Source organism: Phoenix dactylifera, unplaced genomic scaffold (assembly GCF_009389715.1).
Source record: "Phoenix dactylifera cultivar Barhee BC4 unplaced genomic scaffold, palm_55x_up_171113_PBpolish2nd_filt_p 000046F, whole genome shotgun sequence".
Taxonomy (NCBI): domain Eukaryota; kingdom Viridiplantae; phylum Streptophyta; class Magnoliopsida; order Arecales; family Arecaceae; genus Phoenix; species Phoenix dactylifera.
Genome location: NW_024067669.1, coordinates 200,566 through 224,963, shown reverse-complemented (window position 1 = coordinate 224,963; position 24,398 = coordinate 200,566). Strand labels below are relative to the sequence as shown.

The following is a 24,398-nucleotide window of genomic DNA, read 5'->3' as shown; positions in this document are numbered from 1 at the left end:
CAAAATGTTCTGCTGTTGTTTGTAACTGAGGAGTTTGCCTATTATGGGTGCCTGAAAGTCGAAGGTGGAACCATGGAAACATGAGGCCAAACATTTAAGTTGCAACTGCTCGATGGATGACCCAGGGAGCAATTTTTCAGCTGTATGATCCAACGAGCCCTTCCCCACAACCGTCTCCAGCAAAGACAAGACAGCATTACTGCTGCTTCTTTACCCCGCTACGAGCAATGGTGGACGTTTTAAAAGAAAAAAGGAAATTTGGGGGAGAAAATACTCGCCTGCATGCCTTTCTTATCTTACATCACTAGGGAATATGACTTGCTACCATGGCATCAAACACCGTAGGTAAAATTTTCAGAATCCAAGCACCACCATCTCAATAGTTCAAAGTCTGAAGCTCCTGCAGCCACAGAATATCAAAAAAGTCGTATATTAAAAGAATGCTGAACCAGCGTATTTTCTTCTGCAGTATTCGCCCGGCCATCATATCAGCTAGATAACTGCGTCCATCAGCATCGGGAAATAACAAATACGGTATCAGAACAGACTCCCGATCCTGGTCAACATAGACTCTGTCCACGAGACGTTGGCTGATGCAGCTTTAGTTTATCTGCCGAGATCTATCATTTTTACTATGCTACTCCGAGTTCTTAAATAGCTCATATTAAAACCAGCGCACTGTAATGGTTAATCTTTTTTCCTATATATCTCAGTCGACACACATGGACCAAACGGAGTATAACAATCTTTCTGAGAGTGAGGCGAGTATATAATGTATTTGGTTTTTTCGATTTTTCCCGGAACGAGAGGGTCAAGGGAAGAGGATTTATGTTATATATATGTAATAAGATAGCACAGCTGCACAAGATATAAATACATTGTATATACACCCATACACTAGCATGGTTTATGCAACTATAAGCAGAGACATGCATGTCTCTGTTCATATGCACCTGTATGTGCTACCTTTTTGTGTGTGTCCGTGCACATTAGATATATACATCTTGATCATGGCTGTACAACTAGATGTATGCGCACAAGTTTGCATGTCTACACTCTACATGTACGTAAAGTACACGCTGGTGTGTATATAATCATTGTAATAAGGGGGCTTGATGACATGCCATGAAATCTTGATGATTTTAAATGTGTTTTTCTTTACTGTTTCTCTGTCTTAATAATTGATGCTTTCATCCTGTGTGCAGAGCTGTCTGCGATGATGGAAGGCCTTTGAAGTTACATCTCCAGTATTCTTGCTGAATGCTGCTTTTCAGGATGCTCGCTATGCTTGGAGTATCAACCTAAAAGCTGCAGCTTAGTTTCAGCACAAAAGTTTCAGCCAAAAAAAAAAAAAAAAAGCTGCAGCTTTCATGTTTATAGACAAGATTTGTCATCGCATCATCTCACCCTTTATGAAATGATAATTTTTTAAAATACATAGCCATTCCAAATCATTGCCATACATGAATTCATGTTATTTAATCTTTACCAATTTAAAGACACCGACTTCCCATAAGAACCCAGGCTCCACCCTGGACGCTAGTCTTAAAAAGAAGTTGATACTAGCAGCTCGATTTAGATTTCCTTTATTACCCATTTTCCTGCCTACTTCTTGCACTGGTTGAAGGCACTCAAAGCCATTCCTAAAGTGCAGCCAAGATGTGCGACCGCCATTTGGGGAAAAAAAAAAAAATCCAACCACGAGATCTCTTTGGACCGTACACAAAAATTGATCCAAATAAATCCGTAATGCCATTTTAAGATAAGAAAATGGCGTTACGCCGCAGACATGCTCAAGTTTTCCTGCGTATGAGAAAGACTTCCTTCTTAAAGATTTGATGATTGACGGGCAAGGAAGACCGAAGAAGGTTGGATCAATGAGGTCTGCCGCGAGAGCGTTTATAGCATACTTAGGACACAAAGCGGAGGACGATGGTGAGGAAGGATCCGATTTATGTAACTAAGGTGCGGGCAGGGGTGGCATGGGGTCTTCAAAGGCAGTGGGCGTCGGGTCGGCAACCGGGACGCCGGCCGGGACCACGGGCGCGTGATGGAGGGGTGCTCTCAGTTCCCAAGCCCCACACCACGCCTTCCTTTGCTGCTTGGCTTTTAGCTAGGTTGCAACGCTGTTGTGGATCGATTGTAAGGTAGCGCCAAGGATTTGCCCGTCGGAATTGGAATTGGCAGCCTAAGTTAATTGGAAGACAATTTGGATGGTTGAAAAGTGATTGCACAGTAACTATTCATTTGAACCTAATGGTGCTTAAAGTGATTTGCCCTTTCGGTCGCCTAAGGCTTGTTGAGCCTCAAGGCTCATCAGTTGTCCGATTCGGTCCTAAAATGGTGCTTAAATCTCGCCTGGCTGTGTGCTATGGCTGTGTAGTTTTGGAGGGTTTCCTGTTGGAGGCCGCACTTACCCGATTGTTTATTATCAACTCCATGCTTCGTGTTTGGCCTGAGGTGCTGGCCGGCGAGGGGCCCACCCACCACTGAAGGCCAACACAGAGAGGGACTTTGGCAGCGGAAACCGAGATGTATGCTTTCTTCTTTCTTTTTCTTTTTTGCTTTCTTCACGCACTTGCTATACTCACAAAAGAGTGAAAGACTAGGTAATTTGAAGTGATAAAGTGGAGCCCATCTCCTCCCCGGCCTTTTGGGTCCATAAATTCAGTTGGAGAGAGAGATTGCAATTTAAAGTTTGGTTCAGTCGTTACACAAGGATCTAAAGACAGTCGATCACATGTATAATTGTTGGATGCGGCATTTGAAGGTCAAATTGCACTGTTCCAAGGAACCCATACAAATCAATAATTCGAGTAAAGAAACAGATATGATTGTAATTTGAAGCTATCTTGGTCGTACAAACAATCTTTCTATTTGGAAAAAAAAATATTGTTGCGTGCAGGCTGGAAGTTGTTTGCGAACATAAATATCTCGGGGTAACATGTAAAAAAAGAGAGAGAAGAAAACCCTGTGGATTCCAGTCCACTTGGGAAAGTGGAGAGAGGAGGAAAGCAATTCCCTTCCAACATCGCACGTGGGGCACCCCACTATCGACGTTCACAGCTCCATCATCATTAATTCTCCTTGCATTTTTACCTAAAAGCTATCATTCGCTCTCCCTCACTGTCTCAATTCTCTCTCTCCCTCTCTCTTTATTTCCTCGCCTCCTCCTCCTCCTCTCTCTCTCTCTCACTCTCGCTCTCGCGAATGGAGAAGAGTAGGTCCTTCCCCGAGTACCCGTACTCGTCTTCATATTCGGGTGTGTTCGACGAAATCCGATCCAACTCCTACAGCTTTAACGGGCCGAGCGGGAAGCGGGACGGCTTCGCCACCTCCAGCGATCCCGAGCTCAAACGCAAGCGGCGTGTCGCGGCCTACAACGTCTTCACCGTCGAAGCTAAGCTCAAGTCCTCGGTCAGGAGCAGCTTCAAGTGGATCAAGGCCAAGTTCGCCGACGTCCGCTCCGGCGTCTGAACTCTCTCTCTCTCTCTCTCTCTCTCTCTCTCTCTCTCTCTCTCGCTATATATATATATGTATGTATCTGCTATGTAAAAATTTAGTTAGTTATGGTGCTTGTCCCTGGAAAGGAGTTTCTATATGCATGGTTAATTTGTGTCGTGAGGTTGGAGGATCTTGCATGCATATGTGAGATTGTGGATCTGGATAAAAGCGTCTTCGTTTCGCGTTCCTTTTGGAAAGAAAGTTCAAGAGCAATGGTACTTCGATGGTATTTTTCTTTTCTTTTCTTTTATTTTCTTTTTAGATAAAGACAGATAAAGTTCGTTTGTATTTTGGAAATTGGGTCTTGTAAGAAAAGGGAGGACGAGAACTCCCAGTTCAAGCCTCGCCAAAGGTCATATATAAAATTTCCTTCACTTCGATGTAACTTCTGTTCTCATATCACTTTTGAATCAACGAATATCCCGGCTGATGCTTCCAGACTATTTCATCTCATCGCACCGCTTCTGGCTTCACCCACAGCAGCGTACCGGATTCCTGAACGTTTCAGCATAACGGCGTAACAGCACCCGACATTCCATAACAGCCTCTGACATCTTGTAACAGCCTCATAACCGATTACTTTTCAGCACTAATTCTCCATGAGAATTCTGTATATAATGTAAGCAAATATTCTGAAATGATGTGATCTTCTACCTAGCATTACAATCAATGTTTACATGGTATCAGAGCAGGAAGGTCCTGCTTGATACCTCTAACTCTTTTTCTCTTCCAAAAATCCATGTCTGAGCATTCCATTGATCTCGAAGTCCACCTCCCCATGGCTTCTCCTGGATCAGTCGACGCTACCAGGATCGACGAATCAATGAGAAATGTAGGAGATCATGAAATCCCTTCCAGGTTGAAGTTCTTGCTGAACAGAATTGGTTCTCTGGTTCCCACCTCCCTCACACCAGATAACTTTCTAACCTGGAAGTCTCAAATTACAAGGATTTTCAAGGCCAATGGCTATTTTGGTTTTCTAGATGGTTCATCCAGAATCACTCTTTCCAGTGCTACGAATCCAGCTGCTTATGAATCCTGGTTGGAGACTGATCAACTTCTTGCATCAGCTCTCAACTCCATCATCTCCCCTTCCGTTTTACCATATGTTGTCAACCTGGACTACTGTCATCAAATTTGGGAAACTCTCCACTGCAGATTGAGCTCCTCAACACGGTCGCACATTATTCAACTCAAGAATGAGTTGCATAATCTCAAGAAGGCTGATCTTCCAATGGCTCAATTTCTAAACAACGTCAGAACCAAAATCGATGCTCTGTCTGCAGCCGGTTCCCATATTGATTCTGAAGATATTGTTCTTCATATTTTAAATGGATTACCGGCATCATTTGATTCCTTTGCAACTGCAATTAGGACCAGGTCCTCTGCTATCCCCCTAGGTGAGTTCTACGCTCTGTTGTCCAGTGAAGAAATCATTCTCAGCAATAAATCAAGTCAGCAATCAACTCCTCTTGATTCGTCCTTTGCATTACTTTCCACCAGAGGACGAGGACGTTTTTGGAGATCTCAGGCATCTCCCAGAGGCCGTGGACGCTTCAGTCGTTTTTCCAATCCAAGAACTGAAGCATGGCGTTATTCTGGTCGCGGCCAATCCATCATCGAATGTCAAATATGCAAAAAGCCTGGACATTCTGCAGTTAACTGCTGGTATCGCCATGACACCAGCTTCAAAGGAGGACCTCCACATGCTAATGCACATCAAGCTTTCCTCTCATCTTCTTCACCTGAAGCTTCCTCCCCTGACTGGATTATAGATAGCGGGGCCACCACTCATATGACATCTTCTCCGGCTGCCTTTCAACATGCTTCATCCTATTCTGGCTCCAACAATGTTTCCGTTGGAAATGGAGAAACTCTACCTGTTACTCAAACAGGAGACGGTATTCTTTTCACTCCCAACCACAAGTTTAAGCTATCCAAACTTCTACTTGTTCCAGATATATCTCACAACCTCTTGTCTGTTCACAAACTTGCATCTGAAAATGATTGTATTCTTACCTTTGATGCTGCTGGGTGTATTATCAAGGACAAATACACTCTTCAGACTCTGTTTCAGGGACGCTGTTCTAATGGTCTTTACAAAATCCCCTTCCACTTCAACCAGTCTTCTACCATTTCAACACCTAAAGCTCTGCTGGCTCATACTTCAGCATCTCTATGGCACCTTCGTCTCGCTTCCCTGAAATCATTTTTTCCCTAAAAAATTCCGCAGACCCAGTTTTATGTAAGCCATGATTCATAACAGCACGTGCTGCATATGGTGCGTTCGTATGAGAGAGGAATTATGCGCAAAGAAAATAATAATTTTAGATTACTCTATATTTGACGTTTGAATCTTTTATACTAATGAATCACTTGGGATGTTTATTCTTGTTACGGCAAATCCTTTTGGTATCTTGTTTAATTACATCACTGTATGCATGCCAAGGTCATCTTAATTAATTTTCAACACACCTCAAAGTGATTATTTCCACTTAGCTGTACTCCACAGAATATCGGTATCAGAGCATGCAAGCGTCCTTCTAAATGCATCGTTTATCTAATTCTACTTGGAGCCCCAGTTTCCAAGGGCAACCCCTAAACTTAAAAAACTAATGAAAAAAAGGGTCAATTGGACAGTATATTCCTTGCTATCAAACCAGTCTCTAGAATTGCAGAGTGATTAGCAGGGGAGATTGCCTCACCAAAATGACATATTAAGTGGCAAAACATGAAAAAAATTAACACATCTCCGTTCAACAAGCACATAATATTTGGTTATATGTTTTCCATCCAGCCTGCGAAATTCTCAAGCGGAGGCATGGGTCTTTTCCGAACATGCCATCAATGTTTTCCCTGTTCTTTTTTCTTTCTTTGTTTTTTTTTTTTTGGATGTAAAGGGAGGGTATGAATACCCACCAAATTTCATTAAAAGAGGAAAATATTTACAAGATCAATATGAAAAGAAGGTGGCTGCTCTACATCTTCGGTGGGTCCGCCCCTCGGAGAGATTGGGCTCACCCACTCATCCAGATGAGGAGATGAAGTGACCACGTAACAGAGCTTAGCCCTCACATGTCATAGTAGGAAAAAGACAAAGCATGGACCAAGAATAAGAGCCTGGATCTTAGGATGATTCGCCATCACAATGCATGCAGTTTGAGCTCTATTGTTAACCGAGATCTTCAATAAGCATATTTAAGGCCGTCTCCCATTTACCTTCGTATACTGATGTCCAGCTTTTTAAGGAGCAGCAGGTCTTTCTCCAAGGTGTTGTGCGTAGAATAAGCTTCGAATCTAAAGATATCCTTCCATTTCTTTCTTTCCATACAGCCCAACAAATTATGATAACCCAGCGATCCCATACCTTCTTCGCTATATTTTTTGGGAGCTGCCGTTGTCATATTTCCTTTGAGAATCTGTATGTGAGGAATAGATGTACTACCATTTCCTCTTCATCGCAGCATAAATGGCAACAAGGTGGCACATTCATTCTTCTTTTCTTTAGATTGTCTGCAGTCTGAATTTTTGTTCTGTATGGTTAACCGGTGAAAATTGTTTGCTTTTTCCGGAACCGGGAGCTTGTTCTAACAATTGCAGGAGTAGCTCAGAAATTTGTAACATTTGCTTTCCTGGAACGTATTGTTGTTTGCCCACTTCCAAGTTTGTGTTAAGCTCAATATTATCCGTACATTGGTGTAATTTTCTCAGTTCTCTATTGCTGGCTTGCTGCTGGTGCTAAGAGTGTTGCCAAAGAGGCTTCTAGTATCAGAGGTCTTCATAAAGCTTGCAACCGAGATCTCTGGTGCACAGGTCAGCAAGAATAAGCCTAAGAAGTGGTCCTCAATAGCAGACATAGCGACCGAGTGATTCAAATTGTGAATCTCCAAGGTGGCTGTACTAAAGCGACCGACGTAGCCCTATAGGGATTCGTTCTTCCCCTGCTCAATGGCAAAAGAGGCTGTTGGAATCCTTCCTTTGCCTCCTACAGCGAACATCCTATCAAACTGCCTGAATAAATAAACGGAGTCCGGCTGCAGCTTGGTGTACCACAATCAGACCGCCTTCAGCAATGTAGCAAGGAAGGCTCTGCATAGTACCGCGCTGGTGGCTCTGTGGAGCATTATGAGAGCTTTAAAGCTCTCCAAGTGGTCTAATGGTCTGCAGTCCTGTCACACATCTCCAGTTGTGGCATCTTCAAATGAGAAGATATAGGTTCCTCCATGATTTTTGTCGAAAATGGGGTTTCGATAGTGAACTCGACTTCCTTCCCCTACTCAGCTTATTGCTGTCTCAAGGCGTCGAGACAGCGATCCATCTCCTCAAGTCTGTGATCAAGGTTTATTTTCCTCCTAGAGGCTCTCTGCCTCTCTCATACTATCAGGGAGAGGAATGGTTGGAAATTTCCTCCCAATATGGGGAGTTAGAGGATCAAAGTCCAGGATTTTATCACAGACTCGTCGGGTGAGAATGGTGACTATGAGGGGCCCTCCTCGAGCTCCGAAAATGGGCATGGTGGGTCGGCTGAGCCTGTCCAGGCTTCGAGGAGGAAGTGATGACTCGGTTGAGCCAGGGCTCCATGGTGAATCGACTCGTGGGCTTGTTGTTATTGCTGTTGATTAATAGCCGACTGTTGCATGTTTAGATTGTTGTGGTCAGTATTTGAATATGCTGCACGAGCAGTTGAAACTACTTGGTCGTGGCCACTGGTGCTACCTATTGTTTCGGTAGAGGTAGATCCTTCCAAGAAATCTACCAAAAGCCATCGGACTCCACTGGCGTATTTGGCTGAGCGTTTGAAGGTGCTGGCTATCCTCTTCAATACTTTATAGTGATGGCTCGTTTGTCTTCTAGAAAAAACCTCCAGTGATGGGATCAAGGATCCTTCCTCCAACATCAATTTGTTGCTGCTGAGAATTGGTATGACCAAGGCACCAAGTGGGAGAAATCGTTGGAGGGCTCGATGGTCAATTGCTCAGGTCGTGCAGATTGATGATGTGCCCAAAATAGTGCCGAGAGATTGGGGTTGTGCTCGGGATTTCAGACCGATGTTGGCTTCGACCTAAAACAACAAAGATAAAGAAGTCTTGTTGTTGAAGAGTGTCAGACAGGAGATGCTCCAATGCTTAAGTCAAAGAGAGTCTTAGAAAACAAAAAAGGTTGAGAGAGTGACAGTACAATGGTTTTCTTGAGCTTGAGAGCATTTTCTGGAGGGCATCTCTGGGATTGGATTGTATAGGCGAGGGCTGATATCTGTTGTCGGAGGATTCAAGTACCTAGGTCAGCCATCTTTGGTCGGCTGTCGTATGTTCCAAAAATCATGTGCGGTTGTTTCGCACACGCATTATGTGCCGCATATCTCATAAAGGTGATTTGGAAAACCACTTGCGATCTCGGAGAAGGTGTTGCTAGCTTGGAAGAGATTTTGAAATTCAAAAAGCTCATCGCATGCTTTTAGGCTTGCCACGTGACGGGCTTCGATTGGTAGGCTAAGGACCTCATGGAATAGTCTTAGTTGATCCTCCACATTGATTGTGGTTAGTTTCGAGGAGTATATATATGTATGTATATTTATATATTTACATGGAACAGTCTTATCTAGATCTTACTCTGAGAAAAAAAAGACCAAATCTACATCCTAGTAGATATGGCCCAGTGTTGCCACCCAAAATCCGACTTGATGAAGTTAGGCGACTCAATAAATGGTGACTAATCGGCTCGGACGGAGCTAGTTTGCACGTCATGAGATCTGACCTGTGAGCAAATAAGAGGAATTAGAAGTTCTTGGAACATATCTGATGGGGGATCCCGTGATGTTTAAGGCTAGCATAGTTTTGGTGGGACAGAGGAGACATGGGAGTGCAAGCAAAGGGCTAACAATGAGATGAAAAGCCCTTTTACCTAGTTGGCGAGAGTCCCTTGCAATTTGGTCATGTGATTCTCCGACGAGCAATCTAGTTCTTCCTTATTTACCATTTGGGCGGTTATGCCTTCCTCGCATGGTGTCCTAAAATCGTGCCCAGCTATAGCTGCTGGAGTTGTTCGTTCGAAGGTTAGCTCGGCACTGCATGCGGCGGAGATCCTTGATATCATTGAGGTGGTGTCACTTGGGTAGGCCAGGGGAATCTGGAGCTCTCTCTTCGTTCGTGTAGCATCTAGGTATGTTCTCGTTTCCTAGGAGACTTCACATCCTGGTTTTTTCAAGATGAACTTCGACGGCAGTGCCGAGGAGGATGGATACTGCGGCTCCGGCTTTGTCATCAGAGATCAAGAGGCCAGACTAGTGGCAGCCGGAGGCCAGCGTATCTTTGATCAGTCATTTGACAACACCGAGCTCAAAGCCGCCTCGAAGGGCGTCTTCTATGCGAGACAGGTGTTAGGAGCGGGCCGCATTATCCTTGAGGGAGACTCCGCCTCGGTGATCGAGAGGATCCAAGGCCCTGAGTCATGTGCTAATGGGGGGATGCGACTGCTCCACCATATTCGCTATCTCGATCTTAAGGAATGTGTCTCCCACCGGGCCACTCATGTTTATAGAGATGCCAACAGTGCAGCGAATTGAGAGGCAACATATGCGGCTCATGACTTCGATGATTTTATTTGGGAAGACTCGGCCTCTGCATCGTCTCCCATGCAGTTTCTTTTGCTTTCTGACCTTTTGGGCAGCACTCACACCTGTTGGGTATGAGTCGCCGATGTACAAAAAAAAAAAAAAAAAAAAAAAAGAAAAAAGAAAAAGAAAAAAAAAAAGAAAAGAAGTTAGCTTAACCATTAATTATGTGCGCCATACGTTATCCAGCTATTGGTCAGCCTAGCTAGTACCACGATTTTGGTGGGTGTCAGAATACGGGCTATATCACCAAGCATCAGCGATGGAGATTCCATTTTATTCTTGCTCTAATGTTTACATAATAAAGTGGCTTGATAGATAGGAATAAATTATCCACAATTATTATAGCTGAAGAGTATTCCCCACTATAATTAATCCAAATGTCATCATGTGTGCACCTAGTACCAAGTGTTTGCCTTTGCCGAGAGGGCACCTCGCAAGAATTTGCCAAACGGACGCCCCCAGCTCCCTCCTCCTGTGTCCGTGAGTGCATGTATACCATAGTTGCGATGTCTGCCTTATCGATCAAACGCATCAAGGTTCATGGCGTGTCGTCATTGTTTTGGACAAAGCAGCCGCGTCCCCACCGGAGGCTTTAGAGCTTGCGGGTTGGAAGTCGGGACGTGGAGTATAATATTGCGAGTCGCAAAACGGGGACATGGAGATGGAGAGAGGCGATTCCCTGGCCATTTCAAAGCCAACGGTTGGTGGGGGGGGGAGAGAGAGCAAAAAGGACGCCAGCCCAAGCGTCGTGGGGTAGTCGGCTCACGAGCGCGATGTGAACGCAGGACGATGAGGCAAGGAAGGAAACCACGAGGCAGTGGTGGTGGCAGCGGCGTTGGGTGGGCGCCCGATCCCACCCACCCATGTATTTGTTCTTATCTAGGAATGCGGATATAATGAGAGAAGCAATGTGAACCGTCCATCCGGGCAAGGTTCTTTCTTCTCGGGCCCAACTGTCAGTATCTGGGTGTCCCAGGCTCATAGGTGGATGGGACATCACAAAGGAAATATTAAAGAGGTAAAAAGGAAAGGCGTTTTCATTTCATTCTTTTTTTTTTTCTTCTTTAAGAAACCAAAAAAAACCCCCCAAATTTCGTAAAGACCATTGAATCCGAAGGGCGACCTCTCGCTCCTCTCGACGCACCGCGGCAGTTCAACCTTAAAATTAGGATGGTCCACAAAATGCTGTAATCAGTACTTTTAATTAAGGTTATTTTCGATGGGAAGATAGAGAGAGAGAGGGGGGGGGGGGGGGGGGGGGGGGGACGAGAAAGAGGTGTAGAAGGTGAGGGAGTTATTGTTTAATAATTCTTACAGTTACAGATGGTAGATATTATTAAATTAGGAAAAGGTGGGGAGCGGGAATCGTAAAGTGAGGCATATATATATATATATATATATTGCACGGTGAGCGGTGAAATCTCCTCCAGAACAGCGTAGATTATATATATATCTATATATATATTGCACGGTTCATCGGCCGTAGATTACCACGAGCCGATCCGTCAGCTATCTCCTCCAGAACAGCGTCCGCTGCTCTTTAATACGTGTCGGACCAGGAGACAATTTCCAAGATAGGGCCCACATGTTGCCACCAATGGAAGAATGCCACGTATCTTAGACGCACTCTCCGGCCTGGAGGCCGTGACGGCTGGAGAGGCCCGTATCGCATGAAATGATTCCCTTGAGTATCCAGTAAAATTAGTTAGGAGAAAATATTGGGAAATCCCCCCATTTCTTCTCTCTAATCCCCCCTACCTCTCTATTTCTCTTCCAACCCCTTCGCTCTCTCTCGCTCTCTCGCCCATTTCGTCCATCCACTCCCCTTCCCCATTTCTCCGTTGCTGGGGATCCTTTTCTCTTTCTATCTTCTTCGAGGGGTGGGGGAGTGGAGCCTAGGGGGAGCATAGAAATCTTTGAAGAGAGGGACAGGCGAGACGAGAGGAGAGGGGTTTTCTCGCCCTTCGATCTTTTAGATATCTTGATCTGGTTCAGGTATGATCTGGTGGATTCAATCGCCTCAAATTCCTTTCCTTTTTTCTTAAAAATGCGATTTTTATGCCCGTTTTGATTTTTGTTTGCTAGGATATTCTCTTTTTAACTTTTAAAGGCTTAGTTGAAGCACTGATTGATGGTTGTGCTTTCATGAATTTTGAAACTATGTTTCTAGAACAGGGAATTTAGCTTCCTTTTTTATTTTTTTATGCGGGACAAGATCGTGGCTTTGTTCTGAATTTGAAAATTTCTCGTTATTTTTCTTTGTTAGAGTAGACGGGCTGTCTTTCTTTGCTGTTTTTCCTTAGATATATTATTCGTTCTTTTCATGGATCCGTTTGTTGATTGTTTTTAATGGAGCATTTGACCTGAGATGAAGCTGTTTCGTGTTTTTTTTTTACACGATGATGTCATAAAGGTTTCATCTTGTTCGTTGATTAGGCAAACCCTCGTGTTATCTTGCGTCAGATTGAAGCAAGAAATTTATTTTCTCTTGAATTTGGAAATTTGTACTGATTAGATTGATCGTTTACTGTTGGTGGATGTGAAAATACTGTAGTCTGTAATTTTTTGATTTTATCTGTAGTATCGTCCTCTTTCCTGCCACCAGAGCCAGGTTTACCGTGCAACGACTTCAGTGTTTGACACCAAAATATCCGCCAGTTATGTACGATGGGAGCTGATACCTATGCTACCTTCATAGGATTATACGCAGCTCAAAATTGTTTTCTACCTGAGATGATGTAGAGGCGACAAAGTAGTTCACTTGATACAGGAGCATGCACGCTCATTTAGATATATTGTGGATAAAGTGCAAAACTTGGAGTTGCTAATGGTGATAGAATATTTTGATCGTATCTCCTAATTAGGAAGAATTAGGTGGAGCGACAGAAGGCAAAGTCGATGTAGGAGTTGAGATCTTCCTCCTTCATGTTTGTCTCCATTAGTCATTGTCTATTTTGTAAAAGCTAGTCCTGTTTGAACTAGGAGAGAAATTGATCTATCTCAGTTTTCGAATCATTCATGAAGGAAAAGAGGATCTAAACTTTACTTTTGTCAATTTTTTCATCTTTTTCTAAAATTTTCTTGAAAAATTTGAGTTGAGCGAGTTGAGAGCATTACTTCCTTTTCTCCAATCAGATCAAGTACCTATTAGATACATTCCCATATCTTGTTTTTAATGTGCACTAGCTACCTGGTAGGTATCAGATGCTCTTATTCATGTTCTACCTCAGTATGTGAGACCATCAGGAATGGGTTATATGCTATACTCTTGTATATATAAGTGAATGCTAATGTTCAAATTGAAAAGCATGCATGGGGGCCAAATGCTTTAGGTTCTGAATTGATGTGATATGCATTGTTAGGGTGCCCAAAAAAATGCAGTATTTGTACAGCGGGCTTTTATTCAAATGTATTATTATGATAAAACATTACATTTCTTTGTAGTATAACATTTGTATGAAGTTGTTAGCTTATCACTATGTCTGCTTATGTTCGCGATGCAGAGTATATAGAAACAATATATGGACATGAAGAACAGTATTTTGGCTTTCAATATGGATTGATAATTTATATGTTGATCATCAGCAAAGAGTCAAAATTTAGATGGGGGAAGCCAGGAAGGTTGTACATATAGAAGTATTCTTTTCTTGTCTATATCTCATATATTTGTCAATCCTGTTTCTGTATTGATGCGGCCTTACTAGTCTTATTTGCTTTCTCACACTGCATTGCTGTTGATTTATTTAAATAAGGAGCCCACTAGGAGAACATCTATTTGGATATCAAACAATAATTTTCTGCATTTTTTATTTTTCTATGCAGTCTGCTCAAGTTCAAGTGACATGGTTGAATGGTTGCATGTGATAGACTCTATTGTAGCATCTTTTGGTTCCTTCTTGGCAGAAACTCCGGGGAAGAAGAACTTGCCTGATGCAAGGGCAAAGGAGTTCTGTTGAACCTTTCACTGAAACATTTGAATTTGACAACGTGTCAAGTTCAAGCAACTCGGCCATGGATCAACAAATGTACTGGAATAACTTGCTTCTTGATCCAGTAGAGACTCAGAACCTACCAGATTATCTAGTATCTCACACTGATGCAAATATGTCATATGTAAACATGGGTGCTCAAGATGGTGCTCGACTGAGCATCTGGAACTCAGGTGGATCTAGCTCAAGAGAACACTCACTAAACCATGGAAGCTGTGATGAAATCAAAATGGAGCATGGGAGGACACCTGCTCGGATAGTTAACGTGAGGGGTGGTCCGAGGATAGAACAAAGCCATTCTGAAGCAGCCAGGGTGCTTCCTCTGGAAAATGTCAACATTAATCTTAACGCATCGCAAATTGATGACGAGCAATCTTTGCAGGATGCCAATTTAAATGCTGTCTCTCAGAATTCAGAACACAATGCTGGACTTGTTGGTTCCAGCAGCGAGGTCTCAGAAACGAGGCTATGTCCTCATCCTACCTATGCCCCAGGTTTACTGGAATCTGATCATGTTCCATCATTGAATGGTCCTTCAAATTCTTGTGGAAATTATTCTGGAGGCATTGGATTTATGCCAGAAGATGGTGATGGAAGGCCAGGAAGTTCATTGGATGGTCGGCGCTTAGCTTGCAAAAGGAAAAACGTCGAAGGCGTACCTGGGCAGTCTTCTGCAAGTGGAAGTGCAATATTTATCGACCAAGACGAGAATAGTTTACTGCATCCTGCTTTGTCTAGTTACAATCCTGCTACTTCTTTAAATATAGGTAGCTCGTCAGATTATCTATCCGTAGAAAATCCTTATGAAGAAGAGCTAAATGCAGGCGTTGGCACCATCATGAGAGGAGCGGCTTCTGAATCCTATCCTTCTGCAGGTACAGCAGGTCATGCAGAAAGTTCACGTAGAAGTTTTCGAATCAGAATGAACCCTGCCCATCAACATGATATTTCCCCACCTAATTTATGGTCCTCAGGGAATACAGTGAACCGGTTTAATGTATGGTCACCCAATCAGCCACCTTTCCATCCTGCCCCATTTAGTCAGCCTCTAGAACCCATGCCAATTGGTGCAAGCTCAAGCTCACAAAGTCAGCCTCATATGCGAGTTATTCCTGGTTTGCCTCAGCCACTGTACCATTTCCCATGGAGTGGAGCTTCCAGTTCAAGAGTTGGCAGTTCACCAATTTCTGTCAACCCAGAGGAGAGAGTAATTGCTTTGAGCGAGGACCCAAACTCAAGAAACATGACAATAAGCAATGCTTCAGATTTTGTTCCCACACCTGATATGAGACATCTGGTGCAAGACCGGACAAATTGGAATCCGTCTGATAGGAGTACTAGCATTGCTGGAAATGGAGTGCCTACCTCACAGACTGCAACTAGTTCAGGGGTCTATCCAACCCTAGGGCCTACGTGGGTTCCTCATCAAAATCTTCCTACCCGATATCCACGAAGCTTGTCAGAGGTTGTTCGACAGTCGTTGTTTCCATCTGGTGTTTCTGAATCTGGAGGTCAGACGAGTAACTTTTCTCCACAACGTCCTTGTCACTCTATTACATCACAGGGGAGAGGTCATCAATCTGGAGCTGTTTTCCGTGGTCATCAGCAACAGCACATGAGGTCAGCATTTTCAGTGGATCGACAAAATGATAGTGTTTTGGGTGTCCCCTTGTCTGTGAGGAGTGTAGCAGCTGCGAGGGAAGGGAGGAGCAGGATGATATCAGAGGTACATTCTTGGAACAATCATTTTCTCTGCTATGCAGGAATTTTCATTAGTTGCATATATCGTTTCAGTGCAAGAATGAAATTGGATTTCGGATACTTTTGCTTGATGAATTTTTAATATTATGAAAACAGTAAACTTTTCCAATAAGAAATCAACCTTCCCAAATAATTATACTATCAACCAATTACATGCTGGTTGTCTACTGCTTTAATTTGGTCTCACGAACGGTCATATGGGGGTTTGAGTGGGAAAGTGTCATATATATTTGTAAGTTTACATCCATATACATCCATAGCTGTGAACTTATATGTACTCCCTTGTAGAAAATACCATCCAACAATTTACATCGTGTAAAATATTTTCTTGTAGTTTTAAACCATGAATGCATCTTTTCTTGATTCACATGTAGACAGCAGATCCTTCTGGAATTACCTGTTTTGGTTTTGGGATATACACTAATATGTTATAACTAGGTTCTTGAATAAACTTTTGGAGTCCATTGTATTGCTCTGGATTTCTGTTTGGAAATCTTGTGCCTTTATTTGTTATAACTAAATTATTGCTGCATGCTTTGTTTTGGTTGCAACAAGATTATTTTTCTTTACTTTCAGAACTACTTAGTCATTCTAATTTATGGTCAACTACTTTCTCTAATTCTAGTTCATCTTTGTTTCACCAACCTTTTCTTGCCACTTTTTCCTTGCATCCATTTCGCCTAACTCTCTCGTATGGTTTATATGTTAGGATGATGGTTTATATTTTACAATCTGCTGTCCCTTAGAATTTGGTTTCATAATGCTTGTTGTTTCTTATTCATTTATTGGTCACTTTTTATGCTTTGAAGATCACATAGAAAAAGGTTTTTGCTAAATCAAAAAAAGCTTAATTTCATTTGATTAATTCAATGAAAATTGATTTGTTCTATTCGTTGCAGATATAACTTTACTAATTTCTGTTTGCATTGCAATCCTTACAAATGATTTTAAGATCACTCTCTTTTGATAACTATGTTTGTTTTGTGTTTTTTTTGCTCTTTTGATATCTATGTTAATGCTAAGGTCACATGTGATTCCCTTATGCATTTGCATATATCCTTGGAAATTGTGCTTCCTGTAACAAATTTTGCAAGTTTTGTATTTTTAAATTCATCGAAATTACCATTATAGACACTTCCCATGGAGTTTTTAACAGTTGTTTCTTGAATTTTCATTATTTTGGGGGAATTGCATCATGGGTTGCAAAAATAATTTCCACTACAGGAAAATTTTCTTGTAGTTACAAGAGATTAAAAAACATAGCTAACAAAAAGGAGCAAGATTAAAACATAATTGAATCTGAATTTCCTATCTCAAAGTAGATGTAGCTTAGTTATGTTTCCCTGACTTATTGGAAAATTTTGTAGTTACTCTAAATTTATCAATGTTTATCCTATAAGAATACATGATTTAATAAAAGGAATTTTACTTATTATGTGGTCTTTAATCGTGTTTATGTATTTGAATTTTTTCTGGTTTTTGTCAAGTTATGTGGTCATCATAGTCGTTTCTTTTTTTTTTCTTAATATTTTTTTATTTCTCTAGTTTCCTAATCTCCAAGATTTTCTTGATTGTCATCTAAATTAATCACAAATCCTGTATTTCTGATTGCATTATGCATGCACACAAGTCACCACAATATAAATTTTAGGCAAAAAAGGATCTCTTTTCTTAATTTTTGTTCCAGAAATGTCCCTTTTCTTTATTTGCATGCCTTTCACAAAGAGCATCTCTTTCCATTATTTGTAGTGAAAAATTGGGAAGTTAGGACTGCATTTTTGTTTATTTGTCAAAGAAATAAAGATGAGAATTTGTTTTAGCCACTATATACAACTTTCTAGCAAAGACGACATTTGTTAGGAATGCCGATCCTCTTAAACGTTCGCATATATAAGATTCTATTCCAAAGCAATCTGCTCCAGAGCATGACCATATAGGGTTACTCGTATCTCCATAGGCCATAAAATTTTTGATCAGTAAGATGCGATCCATACACAAGGAATCATAGAATTTCACAAAATCGTGAACATATAGGGTTGCTAGCATCTCATTGAATCTCCATATTTTCTTATTGTTCAGCTTATAAACTTACATGTGATACATAGGAGAAATGCCCACAAATTAGGAAAAAAACAGGAGAGCCCATCATAAATAGTGGGAGAAAAAAAAAGGAATATTTTTTTTAAAAAAATTAACTTCTAGATAGTCAGCTCATAGATAAACACCTTCATGGAGACATCGTAGTCATTTGTCTACTGACAATGGAAGAAAAAATGATGGTTGCACATTTGGAGATAACATGACATTTATACCCGTTGTGTCATTGCCGCATTCATGTCAAGATAACTCGGTCAAAACAGTCCATCGCTGCATCAAACAGATTGGATATATGTGTCTGACTGCTCTTGCAGAGGCATCTGAAATTTATGAATGGCTTAATTCAAACAAACTACAGAATCTCAAGTTACAGCCCTGAACAGTTATGATTGTGATTATACCAATGCAACATCGACATCCTAATTTGAGAAGGAAGAAAATCTAATATTTGGCAAGGTTGGAAAACCTCCCTGGTGGGACCAAACAAGAGATGCATTCATCCGATGATATGTAACAACAACAGAACTCACAGCAGTGCTACAGGATCACAAATCTCATACAAAAGTTGCACGTTGAAAGCTTTTTGATTGGATCATTCACTAAAACATTGTATGGTAACAAGTACAGGCAGTCAATATTTGGACCAATCAGGAGGTTACATGCCTACTTTACCTCAGCCTTTCTCCAGATTTTAGGGTATCAAGCAGCAGTTCTATTTGTTGGCTTGTGGATCATGATGGCAGAGGCTAGTGGGACTGAGAGGAGTCTTGAAAGTGAGTAGAGGAAGTTTTCCGATTGGATAGAGGGGAAAGGGAGCTTGAGTGATGGTAAGTATTGGCAGGCTCATTAGTATGACCTGGTAAGCTGGGAAAAATGAAAGGTTAAACATTGGTTTTACATCTGCTATGTTGACAAATTTCGAGTACATCTGGGCCGAATAACAAGTATTATTCTGATTTTGCTGCAAGAATGAAAGAGATAAATCAGAATTGGTAGGTGACTCGAGATATTTTTTTTGTTTATGGAGTATTCTCCACTACTGAAATGTTGAAGGCTGTGTAATAACAAAGTAAGAACCATGCCAGGTTTAAGATACTTTTTTATTTCAACTCATGTAAAACATAATATTGTTTTTTCCTTGATAGTTCCGTGTTCTTAGATGTATTTCTCTTTCCTATTAAATCATTGTGACTTTGAATGGTGAGATTTGAAACTAGGTGGTAAAATTGTTCGTCTTCCATCCTACATTATGCTCGTCAATTTTTAGTATCTTTTGTAGCCTTATAGTTTCAAGATGCTTATCATTGATCAAAATATGAACCTGTCATATTAGCTTTTTATCAGTTTACAACCTTATTTTCATGTCTGACATTAAATAATTAACTGAGGCTGTATTCTCTGAATGTATCTAATATTTTGTATTGCCTTCACTAATGAAACAATATCTATCATTTTGTATTGAATACTTATTTATTTCTTTTATTTCCAGATTCGTAGTGCATTGGAATCTATGCGTAGGGGGGAAAATTTACGATTTGAGGTTAGTCTTCCAGTGACTGTTCTTAAACATGACAGCTATTATTTCGATTATTTCAACATTGGATATGTTAGTTATCAGGATCAATATATATGCCCCTAAGAGAAGAGAGATGCAGGAATTGCAGGCAGGGCTAGGGTGCTCATATGCTGGCTTTTGCCAGCACAAGCTTTAAATAAATTTGACCCACTTTTAAATGCTTATTACCAGGCTTGACCTCAGATTGTTCAGGCATGGATGCTAGTTATCCAAATCATGATTTTCTGTACTGGAAATTCATGCTAGAAACAATTGGTAAGTAGGAACCACTGAAATGAGGATTAGAGAAGTTGTCAGGGCATAAATGTAGGACTATTGTTTCAAACATGCTGGAGATTGTGGGTAGACATGGAAAGGTGCTAAAGAAACTAGTCTGCAAGTTGTTCACCTCTAATTTCTTTATACTTTATGTGAGTATTTGAGCAATTTTAAAATTAATTTTCCATGCACTTTATGCTTGTGTTCCTTTATTTTGGAAACTGAGTCATATTCATTTCCTGAAAATGTTTCCTGGAAAAATGTTATGTTGAGAAGTCATGTTTTGATAGCAATGGTTCAAATTCAGTTTTCTTATACAGATGTAACCTGATTGGTGGTTTGCTAGAAACTTGAAGAGCACACTTCCCAAAATCATAAAATTTAAATTTTGATCCTCGCTCTGTCTCCTGAAAGACCCAGCAAATTGAAAGGAATTCCCTGACTCTTTATTTTCTGAAAAATTTTGAAGAAGATTCATATGCATTTTATTTTCAAAGTTGATGCTTGTTTTCCTATATTTTTGTAAATTCAGTCAAAGCTGTGTTAAGCATTCCCTGGTAGGTATGGCAATTACAGTTTACTTTTGCTTACATGAGGCCTGACTCAAGCTGATTAGTGTTTCCCTTTGTTATGGATTATTTATCCTGACTCATCCTTCTACTTTTCAAACGTAGGTGTAAAGCTGAAAAGAATTTATGTCTATAACCTGTTATCTTTTAGCAAATCAGTATTTGTTTTATTAAAATTCATAAGTTATTGTTGCATGGACACAGAACTGTCCAACTCAAATGCATGTGTAGGGTGCTCACTGAAAAAGAGGAAGAAGTTCAAGAGACAATTTAGTTCTAGTCGGTCTCAAATTTTATGTTATGATGATGAATAGGTCACTTACCAAAAAAGTTAAAAGTAAGATATAGAAACACAAGAAATAAACATTTTCTAGTTGACAACCATGCTTTTTCATCAGATGTTAATATTATGAACTGTGATATAGTAGTAGTTAGGTGTTTTAATTTTGTAGGCCTCGGTTTGAAAAAAAAATCTTTTAGTAGGAGACAACCATGCAAGCCATTATATCACAGTAAAATATGTTTATAATTAAAAAAGAAGCCAAATTTGTAAAATCATGCAAGTCTTCCTCCTTGTTTATCTTATATTTTGAGTATGTTATAAGGGGGAAGAGGGAAATAGTTCATAAATAATTTTCTGAAAGTCTGATACTTGCTAGCTATAAGAATCTCCTAAAACGGATTACTCAATGTGGAGGCTCATCTCCTCATATCCTTTTGGTTCATTTTTGTCTGGAAATGTGGGATGACCTTAGTGTACAATCTTGTAACTAGCATATTTGTGGAATTTTAAAATATCAATCTCCAGAAAAGTATTTAACTCTTGACAAGTCAACCATATCCAAGCTCAGCTCAAATTGTTCTAAAAAGATATTTGGCTATCTAGGCTAGTTAGATCCTGTGGCCATCCAGGGGCCCAACAATCTAAGTGACCCGTTTGGCTGTGTAGCACCCATACAACCTGCCCAGCTCTAGGCAGCTCAGGTTTTAATAGTGCACTGGTCTGTTATCAGGCAGGGTTGGTCGAGATATGGCCTTCAATCGTTTCATTGGTGCCCAAACACCTTGGTTACAACTTACGGGTTTAACCAATATTTGGTTATTTGTCATTTTTGACTTTTGATTTATTAGTATAATTTAGTAGAGTTGCTCATTGCATAAACTTAATTATTAAGCATGTATTACTTATGTATATTTGTTGTATATTCTGCAGCGAAAATATAGTTTCGTTGGCCAGCATGTCAAGTTAGTCTCAACTAGATGTGAAATCTTTTTCCTTTTTTTTTTTGCTCCCTAAGTTTCTTCAATCTTCTAATTATTTTTATATTTATGGTTTTAAATAATTTTATCTGATCTTGCTAGGATGCATTCCGCCTGCAGGTTGAGCTATCTTTAAAAACTTGTACTGCATTTTCTTCATGTGCATCAAAATTGAACATAACTTCAGCATTGTTCATGTAATTAACAAAGCATCCTCATGTCTTGTGGTGGAGTAGGCTCCACGGATAATATTAACTTTCTAAGTCAAGCTTGATCTAGGGCATGACAGCAGCATGGGCTTCATCAAAGAGTAGATGGTTTGGGCCTTGACTTCTGCTCTATGTTGGTTTTAGCCTCTGGACACAAGCAAACCTTCAAAATGGCTAATTGGATTGAACCCGATCCCCTTTACTACAACCATATTATCTATGAGCTGATTAGGTTAACAAATTCATATGTATAATATTATTAATCATTTGCTAAATGGTCTGTGCATTTACTTTTGTGTCTATAGGTCTAATGAGTTGGCAGACAAATTATTCACAAGATTTGCAAATGAAGGCCATACTGATTTCTTGACCTACTTTATGTTTCTGGACTCCAAACAGAGATGTTTTTGGCCATTTGATCCATGTGACAACCCTTTTTGCTTGAGTGCCAGTCTGTAGGCTCGATGTCTTCTTAATTGTCATGCTAGTGCAGCTAGTGTGCGCCTTCATCTCATGAATGCTCCCATCTATTCCCCTCTTCATTTGCATCATTTCGATTCTCCTATGATCCATGTTAGTAGGTGCAATTGGCTGACCTTTTCTTTTTGTTTGGTGGTTTTTGAGAAGAGAAGGGGGAAGGGGGAGCTCCCCTTACGGACATTGAAAGATACAACCAACTGCATTTATAGTTAACTAAAGCCATCGTCATGCAGGAAATTACTAAACCAAACTTCCTGGTGGTCTAAACAAAAGTGCATCATTAGAATTGGTTGACATATCTGTTGAAGCACTTTTATCTCTAGTTTAAAATGCCAGATGCATGATTTGGCTCCAACATGTGCTGAGGACTTCTGATTTGACAACAAGATGGGATTGGTTAAATAAAACTATTAAAGATGTCGAGTTACTAGAGTTTAAGATAAAATTTATATTTGATGTTCTCTTCTCTCATATGTTTAGCATGCTTAAACTTTGCCTTGTGCACACTTTGGCTTTTTTTGTTTTATCTTCTTGCATTAAGAAAATCATACACATTGAGTTTCCATGAGCCTGTCATGTTGACATGTTGCAACCTGATTACATCTGTTAGCGTTATTTTCAGGAATTGATAAGGGGTGCATTTTTTAGTAAAAATTTGTTGGTAAGAGGAAAGTTGAAATATGAGAAGACATATGGACAAGTAAATGACATATAGATTATAATAGTCATTTATGCAATTTAAGTTCACTTGAATGCTTTGTTTGTTTCAATATTCAATAAGTGTTGCATCTAAAAATAAAAGTTAATTGACAACTATTATAAGATTATTTTAGAACCCTGTTGGCCAAATGGACTTTTATTTACTCCGGAAGCCTGAATCTTGTGCATGAGCCAAACAGAACCAAATTACACTTTTCACCTGTCTACTTACTGCTGTGAATAGGGAAGATGTGCTAGAGGTTTTTTTCATTGATGGCCTGTTATTAAGGATCAAACAAGCCCAGAGGCTTTTTGGTGTATGTCGATCAGGCTTTGCCCCAGAAATGACCTGAGCTGCTAAAAACAGGACACAGAGGGGTGTGTCTCTACCCCGAACTTTTTATGAGAAACCGTGTAAAATGCTTCTCCAAAAAAGAAAGTATAAAAAACTTTTGAGGCACAATGTTCAAAGTATTGAATGCATTCTAATTAATATAAGGATTCATGCAAGATTACACCATCTTTCATTTTGTGGAGTTTGATGTGTGCTGATGGTAACTGGCCAGGATATCTTTATCCTTGACCAGTCCATGTTTTATGGGGGTGTCGACTTGCACGACAGGCATAGAGACATGCGGCTTGATGTGGATAATATGTCTTATGAGGTAAGAGCTCCTTCTCATGAGATCATAATGGTCAAAAAATCCTCTCTCTCTTTTTTTCACAGCCGAAGGTCGTTTAACGAAACTATCTTATGCGCCACAGGAATTATTGGCACTAGAAGAGCGGATAGGGAATGTGAGCACTGGACTCAGTGAGGAAGTGATTTTGAAGTGTCTAAAGCAGCGGAAGTATTTATTGGGGACAGTGGAAGAAGCATCTATGGAAGTCGAACCCTGCTGCATCTGTCGGGTATAAATCCTACTCTGTTCTGAGGCTGCTGGCTTTAGGCATCTCCGGTCAGCATTTTTGACAAGCTGTTGGATTCTTTTGTTCAGGAAGAATATGTTGAAGGGGAGGACCTTGGGACGCTGGATTGTGGACATGACTTCCACACTGCTTGCATCAAACAATGGCTGATGCACAAGAATTTGTGCCCCATTTGTAAAAACACTGCTCTAATGACATGAGCGAGGTGGGATGTGTGGGACACATCTCCTACTCAGTTTCTCTGATGGACAAAGGAGTGAGCTCTGCATTGGTTATTTATTTGCCCTTTAAAAATCATTATTAAATCCATTGACGCTGGTGGATGATAATTTTTTTTCTTAGACTTTTTTCTTTGCAAATTTTGCCATTCCTTGAAGTTGTTTTCTGGTGACTGCACTCCTCTTCATATGAAATAAACACTCCAACTGTGTATACAACATGATCTCGAAGTGG

General features: G+C 40.6%; 1 protein-coding gene across 3 annotated transcripts; it reads left to right on the top strand.

The window, feature by feature from the left end:
* Window positions 1-11,851: 11,851 nt before the first annotated feature.
* LOC103710076 (probable E3 ubiquitin-protein ligase HIP1) lies at window positions 11,852-24,379 on the top strand. 3 transcript variants are annotated; one of them, XM_017843528.3, is made up of 7 exons: window positions 11,853-12,112; window positions 13,621-13,738; window positions 13,940-15,832; window positions 19,454-19,504; window positions 23,582-23,680; window positions 23,781-23,927; window positions 24,014-24,379. In XM_017843528.3, exons 3-7 carry the CDS (start codon window positions 14,048-14,050, stop codon window positions 24,143-24,145), a joined length of 2,214 nt encoding a protein of 737 aa, XP_017699017.2. In that variant the 5' UTR covers window positions 11,853-12,112; window positions 13,621-13,738; window positions 13,940-14,047; the 3' UTR covers window positions 24,146-24,379. The 3 variants fall into 3 exon arrangements, with proteins under 3 accessions (XP_008793901.2, XP_017699017.2, XP_008793900.2); XM_008795679.4 differs by lacking the exon at window positions 13,621-13,738 and having other exon boundaries at window positions 11,852-12,112; window positions 23,603-23,680; XM_008795678.4 differs by lacking the exon at window positions 13,621-13,738 and having other exon boundaries at window positions 11,854-12,112.
* The last annotated feature ends 19 nt before the right edge of the window (window positions 24,380-24,398 follow it).

Coding starts and splice junctions, on each gene's coding strand:
- LOC103710076 (XM_017843528.3), top strand. CDS start 14,048: ATGCAAGGGCAAAGGAGTTCTGTTGAACCTTTCACTGAAACATTTGAA. Junction 15,833..19,453: donor GGAGCAGGATGATATCAGAG/GTACATTCTTGG, acceptor TTTTATTTCCAG/ATTCGTAGTGCATTGGAATC. Junction 23,681..23,780: donor TGGATAATATGTCTTATGAG/GTAAGAGCTCCT, acceptor TATGCGCCACAG/GAATTATTGGCACTAGAAGA.